The sequence below is a fragment of the Haliotis rufescens genome, unplaced genomic scaffold, assembly GCF_023055435.1.
Source record: "Haliotis rufescens isolate VD_foot unplaced genomic scaffold, xgHalRufe1.0.p SCAF_9, whole genome shotgun sequence".
Lineage (NCBI taxonomy): Eukaryota > Metazoa > Mollusca > Gastropoda > Lepetellida > Haliotidae > Haliotis > Haliotis rufescens.
In genome coordinates this window covers 8,251,231-8,265,654 of record NW_025964383.1, presented here as the reverse complement: position 1 = coordinate 8,265,654, position 14,424 = coordinate 8,251,231, and the positions used below count along the sequence as shown (strand labels likewise).

Genomic DNA, 14,424 nt, shown 5'->3' with positions numbered 1-14,424 from the left:
TTAGTCACAAGTACTGACTGTAATACAATGAAGATGCCAGCATGATGGTGATTTGCATCGGGTGTCTAGGCACAAGTACTGACTGTAATACAATGAAGATGCCAGCATGATGGTGCATGACATGGAATGTTTAGTCACAAGTACTGACTGTAATACAATGAAGATGCCTGCATGATGGTGATTTGCATCGGGTGTTTAGTCACAAGTACTGACTGTAATACAATGGAGATGCCAGCATGATTGTGTATGATATTGAGTGTTTAGTCACAAATACTGACTGTAATAAAATACAGATGCCAGCATGAAGGTGTATGGCATAGGATGTTTAGTCACAAGTACTGACTTTAATACAGTGAAGATTCCAGCATGATGGTGATTTGCATCGGGTGTTTAGTCACAAGTACTGACTGTAATACAATGAAGATGCCATCATGAGGGTGCAAGACATGGAATGTTTAGTCAGAAGTACAGACTGTAACACAATAAAGATGCCAGCATGAGGGTGCAAGACATGGATCGTTTAGTCACACGTACTGACAGTAATGCAATGAAGATGCCAGCATGATGGTGCATGACATGGAATGTTTAGTCACAAGTACTGACAGTAATGCAATGAAGATGCCAGCATGAGGGTGCATGACATGGGGTGTCTAGTCACAAGTACTGACTGTAATGCAGAGATGATGCCAGCATGATGGTGATTTGCATCGGGTGTCTAGTCACAAGTACTGACTGTAATACAATGAAGATGCCAGCATGATGGTGCATGACATGGAATGTTTAGTCAAAAGTACTGACTGTAATACAATGAAGATGCCTGCATGATGGTGATTTGCATCGGGTGTTTAGTCACAAGTACTGACTGTAATACAATGGAGATGCCAGCATGATTGTGTATGATATTGAGTGTTTAGTCACAAATACTGACTGTAATAAAATACAGATGCCAGCATGAAGGTGTATGGCATAGGATGTTTAGTCACAAGTACTGACTTTAATACAGTGAAGATTCCAGCATGATGGTGATTTGCATCGGGTGTTTAGTCACAAGTACTGACTGTAATACAATGAAGATGCCAGCATGATTGTGCATGACATGGAATGTTTAGTCACAAGTACTGACTGTAATACAATGAAGATGCCAGCATGATGGTGATTTGCATCGGGTGTTTAGTCACAAGTACTGACTTTAATACAGTGAAGATTCCAGCATGATGGTGATTTGCATCGGGTGTTTAGTCACAAATACTGACTGTAATAAAATACAGATGCCAGCATGAAGGTGTATGGCATAGGATGTTTAGTCACAAGTACTGACTTTAATACAGTGAAGATTCCAGCATGATGGTGATTTGCATCGGGTGTTTAGTCACAAGTACTGACTGTAATACAATGAAGATGCCATCATGAGGGTGCAAGACATGGAATGTTTAGTCAGAAGTACAAACTGTAATACAATAAAGATGCCAGCATGAGGGTGCAAGACATGGATCGTTTAGTCACACGTACTGACTGTAATACAATGAAGATGCCAACATGATGGTGTATGACATGGAATGTTTAGTCACATGTACTGACTGTAATACAATCAAAATGCAAGCATGATGGTGTATGACATTGGATGTTTAGTCACATGTACTGACTGTAATACAATACAGATGCCAGCATGATGGTGTATGATATGGGGTGTTTAGTCACAAGTACTGACTGTCATACAATGACGTTGCCAGCATGATGGTGCATGACATGGGATGTTTAGTCACAAGTACTGACAGCAATACAATGAAGATGCCAGCATGATAGTGTATGACATGGAATGTTTAATCACAAGTGCTGACTGTAATACAATGAAGATGCCAGCATGATTGTGCATGACATGGAATGTTTAGTCACAAGTACTGAATGTAATACAATGAAGATGCCAGCATGATGGTGCATGACATTGGGTGTTTAGTCACAAGTACTGACTGTAATGCAATGAAGATGCCAGCATGAGGGTGCATCACATGGATTGTTTACTCACAAGTACTGAATGTAATACAATGACGATGCCAGCATGATGGTCTATCACATGGAATTTTTTAGTCACAAGTACTGACTGTGATACAATGAAGATGCCAGCATGGTGGTGCATGACATTGGGTGTTTAGTCACAAGTACTGACTGTAATGCAATGAAGATGCCAGCATGATTGTGCATGACATGGGATGTTTAGTCACAAGTACTGACTGTAATACAATGAAGATGCCAGCATGAGGGTGAATGACATTGGGTGTTTAGTCACAAGTACTGACTGTAATGCAATGAAGACGCCAGCATGATTGTGTATGACATGGGATGTTTAGTCACAAGTACTGACTGTAATACAATGAAGATGCCAGCATGAGGGTGAATGACATGGGGTGTTTAGTTACAAGTACTGACTGTAATACAATGATGATGCCAGCATGATGGTGTATGACATGGAATGTTTAGTCACAAGTACTGACTGTAATACAATGAAGATGCCAGCATGATGGTGCATGCCATGGAATGTTTAGTCACAAGTACTGACAGTAATACAATTACGATGCCAACATGATGGTGTATGACATGGAATGTTTAATCACAAGTGCTGACTGTAATACAATGAGATGCCAGCATGATGGTGCATGCCATGGAATGTTTAGTCACAAGTACTGACAGTAATACAATTACGATGCCAGTATGATGGTGTATGACATGGAATGTTTAGTCACAAGTACTGACTGTAATGCAATGAAGATGCCAGCATGATGGTGCATGACATTGGGTGTCTAGTCACAAGTACTGACTGTAATGCAATGAAGATGCCAGTATGATTGTGTATGACATGGGATGTTTAGTCACAAGTACTGACTGTAATACAATGAAGATGCCAGCATGAGGGTGAATGACATGGGGTGTTTAGTTACAAGTACTGACTGTAATACAATGATGATGCCAGCATGATGGTGTATGACATGGAATGTTTAGTCACAAGTACTGACTGTAATACAATGAAGATGCCAGCATGATGGTGCATGCCATGGAATGTTTAGTCACAAGTACTGACAGTAATACAATTACGATGCCAACATGATGGTGTATGACATGGAATGTTTAGTCACAAGTACTGACTGTAATGCAATGAAGATGCCAGCATGATGGTGCATGACATTGGGTGTCTAGTCACAAGTACTGACTGTAATGCAATGAAGATGCCAGCATGATGGTGTATGACATAGGATGTTTAGTGACAAGTACAGACTGTAATACAGTGAATATTGCAGCAAGATGATGATTTGCATCGGGTGTTTAGTCACAAGTACTGACTGTAATACAATGAAGATGCCAGCATGATAGTGTATGATATGGAGTGTTTAGTCACAAGTGCTGACTGTGATACAAAGCAGGCTAGCATGATGGTGTATGAAATGGGGTGTTTAGTCACAAGTACTGACTGTAATGCAATGAAGATGCCAGCATGATGGTGTATGACATGGGGTGTCTAGTCACAAGTGCTGACTGTGATACAATGCTGGCTAGCATGATGGTGTATGAAATGGAATGTTTAGTCAAAAGTACTGACAGTAATACATTGAAGATGCCAGCATGAGGGTGCATCACATGGATTGTTTACTCACAAGTACTGACTGTAATACAATGAAGATGCCAGCATGATGGTGTATGAAATGGGGTGTTTACTCACAAGTACTGACTGTAATACAATACAGATGCCAGCATGATGGTGTATGACATGGAATGTTTAGTCACAAGTACTGACTGTAATACATTGAAGATGCCAGCATGAGGGTGCATCACATGGATTGTTTACTCACAAGTACTGACTGTAATACAATGAAGATGCCAGCATGATGGTGTATGACATGGGGTGTTTAGTCACAAGTACTGACAGTATTGCAATGGAGATGCCAGCATGAGGGTGAATAACATGGAATGTTTAGTCACAAGTACTGACTGGAATACAATACAGATGGCAGCATGAAGGTGTATGGCATAGGATGTTTAGTCACAAGTACTGACTTTAATACAGTGAAGATTCCAGCATGATGGTGTATGATATGGGGTGTTTAGTCACAAGTACTGACTGTAATTCAATGAAGATGCCAGCATGATGGTGTATGATATGGGGTGTTTAGTCACAAGTACTGACTGTAATACAATGAAGATGCCAGCATGATGGTGTATGACATAGGACGTTTAGTCACAAGTACTGACTTTAATACAGTGAAGATTCCAGCATGACGGTGATTTGCATCGGGTGTTTAGTCACAAGTACTGACTGTCATACAATGAAGATGCCAGCATGATTGTGTATGAAATGGAGTGTTTAGTCACAAGTACTGACTGTAATACAATACAGATGCCAGCATGATGGTGTATGACATGGAATGTTTAGTCACAAGTACTGACTGTAATACATTGAAGATGCCAGCATGAGGGTGCATCACATGGATTGTTTACTCACAAGTACTGACTGTAATACAATGAAGATGCCAGCATGATTGTGCATGACATGGAATGTTTAGTCACAAGTACTGACAGTAATGCAATGAAGATGCCAGCATGATGGTGCATGACATGGAATGTTTAGTCACAAGTACTGACAGTAATGCAATGAAGATGCCAGCATGAGGGTGCATGACATGGGGTGTCTAGTCACAAGTACTGACTGTAATGCAGAGAAGATGCCAGCATGATGGTGATTTGCATCGGGTGTCTAGTCACAAGTACTGACTGTAATACAATGAAGATGCCAGCATGATGGTGCATGACATGGAATGTTTAGTCACAAGTATTGACTGTAATACAATGAAGATGCCTGCATGATGGTGATTTGCATCGGGTGTTTAGTCACAAGTACTGACTGTAATACAATGGAGATGCCAGCATGATTGTGTATGATATTGAGTGTTTAGTCACAAATACTGACTGTAATAAAATACAGATGCCAGCATGAAGGTGTATGGCATAGGATGTTTAGTCACAAGTACTGACTTTAATACAGTGAAGATTCCAGCATGATGGTGATTTGCATCGGGTGTTTAGTCACAAGTACTGACTGTAATACAATGAAGATGTCAGCATGATTGTGCATGACATGGAATGTTTAGTCACAAGTACTGACTGTAATACAATGAAGATGCCAGCATGATGGTGATTTGCATCGGGTGTTTAGTCACAAGTACTGACTTTAATACAGTGAAGATTCCAGCATGATGGTGATTTGCATCGGGTGTTTAGTCACAAGTACTGACTGTAATACAATGAAGATGCCAGCATGATGGTGCATGACATGGAATGTTTAGTCACAAGTACTGACTGTAATACAATGAAGATGCCAGCATGATGGTGATTTGCATCGGGTGTCTAGGTACAAGTACTGACTGTAATACAATGAAGATGCCAGCATGATGGTGCATGACATGGAATGTTTAGTCACAAGTACTGACTGTAATACAATGAAGATGCCAGCATGATGGTGATTTGCATCGGGTGTTTAGTCACAAGTACTGACTGTAATACAATGGAGATGCCAGCATGATTGTGTATGATATTGAGTGTTTAGACACAAATACTGACTGTAATAAAATACAGATGCCAGCATGAAGGTGTATGGCATAGGATGTTTAGTCACAAGTACTGACTTTAATACAGTGAAGATTCCAGCATGATGGTGATTTGCATCGGGTGTTTAGTCACAAGTACTGACTGTAATACAATGAAGATGCCATCATGAGGGTGCAAGACATGGAATGTTTAGTCAGAAGTACAGACTGTAATACAATAAAGATGCCAGCATGAGGGTGCAAGACATGGATCGTTTAGTCACACGTACTGACTGTAATACAATGAAGATGCCAACATGATGGTGTATGACATGGAATGTTTAGTCACAAGTGCTGACTTTAATACAATGAAGATGCCAGCATGATGGTGTATTACATGGGGTGTTTAGTCACAAGTACTGACTGTAATACAATGAAGATGCCAGCATGATTGTGCATGACATGGGGTGTTTAGTCACAAGTACTGACAGTAATGCAATGAAGATGCCAGCATGATGGTGCATGACATGGAATGTTTAGTCACAAGTACTGACAGTAATGCAATGAAGATGCCAGCATGATGGTGTATGACATGGGGTGTTTAGTCACAAGTACTGACTGTAATACAATGAAGATGCCATCATGAGGGTGCAAGACATGGAATGTTTAGTCAGAAGTACAGACTGTAATACAATAAAGATGCCAGCATGAGGGTGCAAGACATGGATCGTTTAGTCACACGTACTGACTGTAATACAATGAAGATGCCAACATGATGGTGTATGACATGGAATGTTTAGTCACAAGTGCTGACTTTAATACAATGAAGATGCCAGCATGATGGTGTATTACATGGGGTGTTTAGTCACAAGTACTGACTGTAATACAACGAAGATGCCAGCATGATTGTGCAGGACATGGGGTGTTTAGTCACAAGTACTGACTGTAAAACAATAAAGATGCCAGCATGATGGTGTATGACATGGAATTTTTAGTCACAAGAACTGACTGTAATACAATGACGATGCCAGCATGATGGTGTATGACATGGAATGTTTAGTCACAAGTACTGACTGTAATTCAGTGAAGATGCCAGCATGAGGGTGTATGATATGGAGTGTTAAGTCACAAGAACGGACTGTAATGCAATGAAGATCCAGTATGATGGTGCATGACATGGGGTGTTTAGTCACGAGTACTGACTGTAATACAATGAAGATTCCAGCATGATGGTGTATGACATGGGATGTTTAGTCACAAGTACTGACTGTAATGCAATGAAGATGCCAGCATGATGGTGATTGGCATGGGGTGTCTAGTCACAAGTACTGACTGTAATACAATGAAGATGCCAGCATGATGGTGCATGACATGGAATGTTTAGTCAAAAGTACTGACTGTAATACAATGAAGATGCCTGCATGATGGTGATTTGCATCGGGTGTTTAGTCACAAGTACTGACTGTAATACAATGGAGATGCCAGCATGATTGTGTATGATATTGAGTGTTTAGTCACAAATACTGACTGTAATAAAATACAGATGCCAGCATGAAGGTGTATGGCATAGGATGTTTAGTCACAAGTACTGACTTTAATACAGTGAAGATTCCAGCATGATGGTGATTTGCATCGGGTGTTTAGTCACAAGTACTGACTGTAATACAATGAAGATGCCAGCATGATTGTGCATGACATGGAATGTTTAGTCACAAGTACTGACTGTAATACAATGAAGATGCCAGCATGATGGTGATTTGCATCGGGTGTTTAGTCACAAGTACTGACTTTAATACAGTGAAGATTCCAGCATGATGGTGATTTGCATCGGGTGTTTAGTCACAAGTACTGACTGTAATACAATGAAGATGTCAGCATGATGGTGCATGACATGGAATGTTTAGTCACAAGTACTGACTGTAATACAATGAAGATGCCAGCATGATGGTGATTTGCATCGGGTGTCTAGGCACAAGTACTGACTGTAATACAATGAAGATGCCAGCATGATGGTGCATGACATGGAATGTTTAGTCACAAGTACTGACTGTAATACAATGAAGATGCCTGCATGATGGTGATTTGCATCGGGTGTTTAGTCACAAATACTGACTGTAATAAAATACAGATGCCAGCATGAAGGTGTATGGCATAGGATGTTTAGTCACAAGTACTGACTTTAATACAGTGAAGATTCCAGCATGATGGTGATTTGCATCGGGTGTTTAGTCACAAGTACTGACTGTAATACAATGAAGATGCCATCATGAGGGTGCAAGACATGGAATGTTTAGTCAGAAGTACAGACTGTAATACAATAAAGATGCCAGCATGAGGGTGCAAGACATGGATCGTTTAGTCACACGTACTGACTGTAATACAATGAAGATGCCAACATGATGGTGTATGACATGGAATGTTTAGTCACAAGTGCTGACTTTAATACAATGAAGATGCCAGCATGATGGTGTATTACATGGGGTGTTTAGTCACAAGTACTGACTGTAATACAACGAAGATGCCAGCATGATTGTGCATGACATGGGGTGTTTAGTCACAAGTACTGACTGTAAAACAATAAAGATGCCAGCATGATGGTGTATGACATGGAATTTTTAGTCACAAGAACTGACTGTAATACAATGACGATGCCAGCATGATGGTGTATGACATGGAATGTTTAGTCACAAGTACTGACTGTAATTCAGTGAAGATGCCAGCATGAGGGTGTATGATATGGAGTGTTAAGTCACAAGAACGGACTGTAATGCAATGAAGATCCAGTATGATGGTGCATGACATGGGGTGTTTAGTCACGAGTACTGACTGTAATACAATGAAGATTCCAGCATGATGGTGTATGACATGGGATGTTTAGTCACAAGTACTGACTGTAATGCAATGAAGATGCCAGCATGATGGTGATTGGCATGGGGTGTCTAGTCACAAGTACTGACTGTAATGCAATGAAGATGCCAGCATGATGGTGTATGACATGGGATGTTTAGTCACAAGTACTGACTGTTATGCAATGAAGATGCCAGCATGATGGTGATTGGCATCGGATGTTTAGTCACGAGTACAGACCTTTATACAATGAAGATGCCAGTAGATTGTGTTTAGTATCAAGTTTCGTATCTTGATTAGTTTGTGGTTGTGTGTGTGACAACTAAAATGAACAGCCTCAATGGACGTAGGAGGTTGGGTTTGGCTTCAACTGTATCTAGTTGTAACATTTAAGGTCCAGATGGAAAATAGCGATGGATTAAGACAAAATAAGCAAAATGCATGTATTGAATTGTTTCACAACGATAACGGTTAAATACCATTACAGGGCTTTAGGGTGAAGATATGCACATCCATGGACACTAAAATTAGGGTTGAGATATGCCTTATGCTGTGGGAATTCCGAGTCACATTAGGCCCCCAGTATACCTTATGGTCGTCGTGGGAGCCAACTTGTCGGGCTCGGTGGCTTGGACGAGTGTACGTCATCATATCCGATATCAAGGACTTTCGATTGTATACAAATCGTTGTGATATAGCTTCTGACTATTTCTAACTGACGCATTAAGCAACATGCACTCACTTCCTGCATCAGTAGGGCGTTTACTGAGTCCTCGGTACGTTATCTTAAACTGTGGGTAGACCTGTTTACCTGATACAGAGAGCGTGTAACGTGAGATGGATATATAACACAAATACTTATGTAAAGAGGTCAGTCTGGTAAACTATATATATAGGGTAGAAATGTACTGTGTAATAAAAGTGACTCTGTAATACACATCGACGATATATTAGTCTTTCAGACGCCATCGCGGCTGGCGAGACACGGCGACTCTCTTAACAGTTGTCCACCACAGCCGCGTAAGTAGGTCAAGGCTGGTTTCATGTCGTCGTGTCAGCGTGACCTGTTTACTATGAAATATATGCAATAATCTTACCCTATCTGCCTGACTCTATTTGTGTTTCATCCTCACTGCCACCGTTTTCACTGTTGTTTTGCAGTTAGCCCTGTCCTGGGGTTGTGGATATATGCAGTGGATGGCCAAACGAGGGAACACAAGTGGTATCAACTTCTACAAACATTTAGGTGCTGTGGAAACAAACACTGATAACCTCATGACATTCACGTTAGACGAACACTGCCCTGACAACGGCCTGTTCAAAGATTGCATCAGAGTAAAATGGTGAACTCTGAACACGTTGACTTCATGGGGGTCAGCTATATGTGTTTTATAGCATAATGTAGGACGAATGAGTTAATCAATTTCAAGTAGTGTTGCAATCCACAGACAGATTACATGTCACCAGGCCAGTCGAACCTATACAGAGAATGTATCAGGAGAGGAGCAAGACAGTGCATCTTCACAATGGAAATATTTTGGTTCAATCTACCGGCAGATCTTTGCAGGAGGAATAAATATATATAAATAAATAAATTTATGTTTATGTTATGGATGAGTTTATAATGTCAACAGTTTAAAATTTCAAACTCAGAGGAGATTTGAAGCTTGAGCCAAATCTGCATTTTAATAAAATTAAAAAGCATGGTCAAATCAAGATGAAATATAGAAACAGTTGCCAAAACAACGGAACATAAGTTTTGCATTACACAAAAAAAACTAAACAAATACCAAAGTACATTTCGTAAAAAAAGGGTCAGATAAAGATTTATCAATATGACTGTCATGTTCACTTGGTAGAAAAGTTAACTGGCTAAAGCACTCGGTCGTCACAACTTAGCCTGGGATCGATGCCTCACATGGACCCAAATCCTCTTCTCAGAATCGGAGATGCATCACATGCACTCAGTGCTACAAAGCGAATCCCTCCAATCGATTCCACTTGTCCTGGCAGCCACCATGTAAGCCTGCAAGTTTTGTGAGGGGATATACTCTTAAAAAACCCAACGCAATACGGATATTTTTGGCCATAAGAGGAATATTAGCTTACCAAGAGGTGCAAAATGAAGAGGTTTAATGTGTTATAGTGTCAGAATGGTCACAACAAGGATATGTCAACCATTAGTCAGGAAACACGTACGATTCGGTAAAACATTAACAAAAGGGCCATGGAGCTGCACGTACTGCACGTGCAGCAGCACTATGAACGGTATTAAAGTGCATGATTTTTTATTGCCTTGCATCTGCATCAATCCAACAGTGACAGTTCAACAACATGCCAAAATTAACAGAAGTGCAAAGAAACAACGTCATAGGCCGCTTGCAGGCAGGGGAATCCCGATCAGCTGTAGCCAGGGTTGTCAATGTCGCGCCCAGCACCATCACAAGGGTATGGATCAACACGTGATCGGCCAAGGTCGGGACGACCAAGAGTAACCACACCCGCCCAAGATCACTACATCCGACTGCGCCACCTACGTGAGAGGGCGACAACAGCCACTCCATTCGATCTCAAATTCCCGGACTGCGTAGAATATCCGACCAGGCCGTACGAAACCGTTTAAGAGGAACAGGTTTACGAACAAGACGTCTTGTTCGACGCGTCATATTGAGTCGACAACATCGTCAACAACGACTGCATTGGTGTCATCAACACAGGGTATGGACTCAAATGCGATGGAGAGATGTCTGTTTCAGCGACGAATCAAGATTTCTCCTCCGTCGAAGGGATGGAAGAGCACGGGCCTACGGCTCAACGATACGTCAACGAAATTCTCCCTCACACGTTCTCCCAATTGCAACCAACGGCAACGGTGTATTCCTGCAGGACAACGCTCGACCGCATACAGCACGGATCGCCAGAGCCTGTCGCCACAACAACAACGTTGATGTTCTCCCCTGTCCCTCTAGATCCCCGGATTTGAACCTGATAGAGCACCTGTAGGTTGAATTAAACAGAGGTCTACGCCGACGTCAACCACAACCCCAGACGTTTCAGCAGTTGGCTTTTGCGTTGCAGGCCGGATGGGCTTCCATTCCCCAGGATGTGATTCGCATACACGTCTCTTCCATGGGCAGGAGATGTCAGGCCGTTATCGATTCCAGCGGAGAACATACGCGTTATTGATGGTAGCTGACCTTCACCTTGGACTTTTCCTATGTACCGATAACTGAGACGATTATAATCTCTCCACAACATTTTGGCTCAATACCCTGTATGGTTACTCGTATAAATGTTATTTTCCTACCTCACACCAATCTGGCTTTGCGTTTCTTTTTTTTGGAAGAGTATAGTTAGAAAGACACAACCGCAATTGCACGACAGTGTGTTCACGGGTTCATTCAGTTTCAGAAGTCTGGATCTTGCGTGCACTTGTCAGTTAATAAACTAATCGTGATAGGACCTTTTAATAAAATGGTGGCACTTCCGGTCCCGGTGTATCCCAGCATGCAACGGAAGTGAAAATTACGCCATGGTGAAGGGATACACTATTCTGATATACATGCAAAATTTCAAAAGTGACACAGAGAGTTGATGGTTTATGGTGTGCCTGGATAGATGTTTTCGCTTTTTATTTAAAGGTTGTGTAGAATACGTTAGCCACAATATTTCCTTGCCTACGTAAAGTAAATCTGGTTGAAAGCCGCATGTTGGCAAGTAAACACTTAGACCAAATCTGAAATGAAAACAAGAACAAACATCATGACACCAAATCAACCAACTCAGCAAGCTCGACCAACCAATCACCCAACTCAGCAAGCTCGACCACCCAATCAGCCAACTCAGCAAGCTCGACCACCCAATCAGCCAACTCAGCAAGCTCAGCGAACCAATTAGCCAACCCAGCAAGCTCGACCACCCAATCAGCCAACTCAGCGAACTCGACCACCCAATCAGCCAACTCAGCAAGCTCGACGAACCAATTAGCCAACCCAGCAAGCTCGACCACCCAATCAGCCAACTCAGCAAGCTCGACCACCCAATCAGCCAACTCAGCAAGCTCGACGAACCAATTAGCCAACCCAGCAAGCTCGACCACCCAATCAGCCAACTCAGCGAACTCGACCACCCAATCAGCCACCCCAGCAAGCTCGACCACCCAATCAGCCACCCCAGCAAGCTCGACCACCCATTCAGCCAACTCAGCAAGCCTGACCACCCAATCAGCCAACCCAGCAGGCTCGACCACCCAATCAGCCAACCCAGCAAGCTCAACCACCCAATACCCCGACACAGCAGACTCGACCATCCAATCAGCCAGCGCAGCAAGCCTGACCAGCCAGCCCAGCAAGCTCGACCACCCAATCAGCCAACTCAGCAAGCTCGACCACAAAATCAGCCAACCCAGCAAGCTCGACCATCAAAACCCCAACACAGCAAGCTCGACCATCCAATCAGCCACCCCAGCAAGCTCGATCACTCATTCAGCCAACTCAGCAAGCCTGACCACCCAATCAGCCAACCCAGCAAGCTCGACCACCCAAAACCCCAACTCAGCAAGCCTGACCACCCAATCAGCCAACCCAGCAAGCTCGACCACCCAAAACCCCAACACAGCAGACTCGACCACCCAATCAGCCAGCCCAGCAAGCCTGACCATCCAATCAGCCAACTCAGCTAGCTCGACCACAAAATCAGCCAACTCAGCAAGCTCGACCACCCAATCAGCCAACGCAGCAAGCCTGACCACAAAATCAGCCAACTCAGCAAGCCTGACCACCCAATCAGCCAACTCAGCAAGCTCGACCACCCAAAATCCCAGCACAGCAAGCTCGTCCAACCAATTAGCCGAGTCAGCAAACTCGACCACCCAATCAGCCAACCAAGCAAGCCTGACCACCCAATCAGCCAACCCAGCAAGCCTGACAACCCAATCAGCCAACCAAGCAAGCCTTGACCACCCAATCAGCCAACTCAGCAAGCTGGACCACCCAATCAGCCAACCCTGCAAGCTCGACCATCCAATCAGCCAACCCAGCAAGCTCGAATGTGAATTTGCTTTTTCTCTTCGCATGTTAATTTGTCTGCCATTACACACAATACATTAATTATTAGATCTCCATCCCAACCCCTATTCCATTGTACTCATAACAGTATGCATGCTGATGTTTCGAAACATATTGCCCAATATTCACATAATCATATTGAATATAAAATGTAAGTAGAGACCACATCTTAAAAAAAATGTAAGCATATTTGCAGGAAAAGTCATTTAAGTGAAAATGGCACACTGACCTATATCTTTTCAGATCACCGCCTCAACCTTAGGTTGACATGTACCAAGCTTCACTGACCTACAGTAAATGTTTCTCCAGTTGATCAAACATTTTTTAGGGCTATGCATGACCTTGAAGATGACCTTTATCCTTGACATGACCAAACAATATCTCCAAACACATCGCAAGGGTCAAATCGAAGATATATTGATATAGAAAATACGCTTGATACAGAAGATTACTTAATAAGGCAGATATAATTGTGATGAGAGATAAATACTTGACATGATATTCCTGAGATATCCAAGCACTCCATACTTTTCAACAATGGCGGCATTGGTCACATACTGACAAAACCATAAACCATATCAATTTACAGGGAACTGCTAAATAACAAGCCTGACTAAGGAAATATCACATGGTTAAAATTAATGATCATGCATTCCTCGAAAATCGCTTTCAGCTACAATCACCATGACAACTGCTAACACACTCTTGCTTATGGGTCTGCATCTCATTTATCTAAAATAATTCCTCTTGAAAATGTCCTTCCATATTTACATACAAAGTGCGCTTAGACATCCTCCCTTATCCAGTATAGCCCATCTCCATCATATTTTGATATAAACACCCTGCACCTATTCGCCACCACAGTAGTGACGTCACAACCTGGAACGCTCCTATCACTAAGCTAGCTCAGCCTTCCTCTCGCTTGTGAAAGTATTATTAGA

At 42.3% G+C, this 14,424-nt stretch overlaps 2 protein-coding genes across 3 annotated transcripts in view; one reads left to right on the top strand and one right to left on the bottom strand.

The window, feature by feature from the left end:
• LOC125377448 (early endosome antigen 1-like) overlaps positions 1-9,647 on the bottom strand; it is a 48,078-nt gene extending 38,431 nt beyond the window's left edge. The window contains exon 1 of one of the 2 annotated variants that reach the window (XM_048390924.1): positions 9,515-9,647. The gene's annotated coding sequence lies outside the window, so the exon portion shown is untranslated. The remainder of the gene's footprint in view (positions 1-9,514) is intronic. The other variant, XM_048390925.1, reaches the window with a different exon arrangement.
• A 1,192-nt stretch (positions 9,648-10,839) lies between these two features.
• LOC125377486 (variable charge X-linked protein 3B-like) lies at positions 10,840-13,098 on the top strand. The gene is made up of 2 exons (XM_048391071.1): positions 10,840-11,024; positions 12,204-13,098. Exons 1-2 carry the CDS (start codon positions 10,840-10,842, stop codon positions 13,096-13,098), a joined length of 1,080 nt encoding a protein of 359 aa, XP_048247028.1.
• Positions 13,099-14,424: the final 1,326 nt, after the last annotated feature.

Excerpts from the sequence above, each read along its gene's own strand:
- LOC125377486 (XM_048391071.1), top strand. The coding sequence starts at position 10,840 with ATGTCGCGCCCAGCACCATCACAAGGGTATGGATCAACACGTGATCGG. Across the intron at positions 11,025-12,203 it reads GTAGAATATCCGACCAGGCC|CAAGCTCGACCAACCAATCA; the intron begins GTACGAAACCGT and ends CAACCAACTCAG.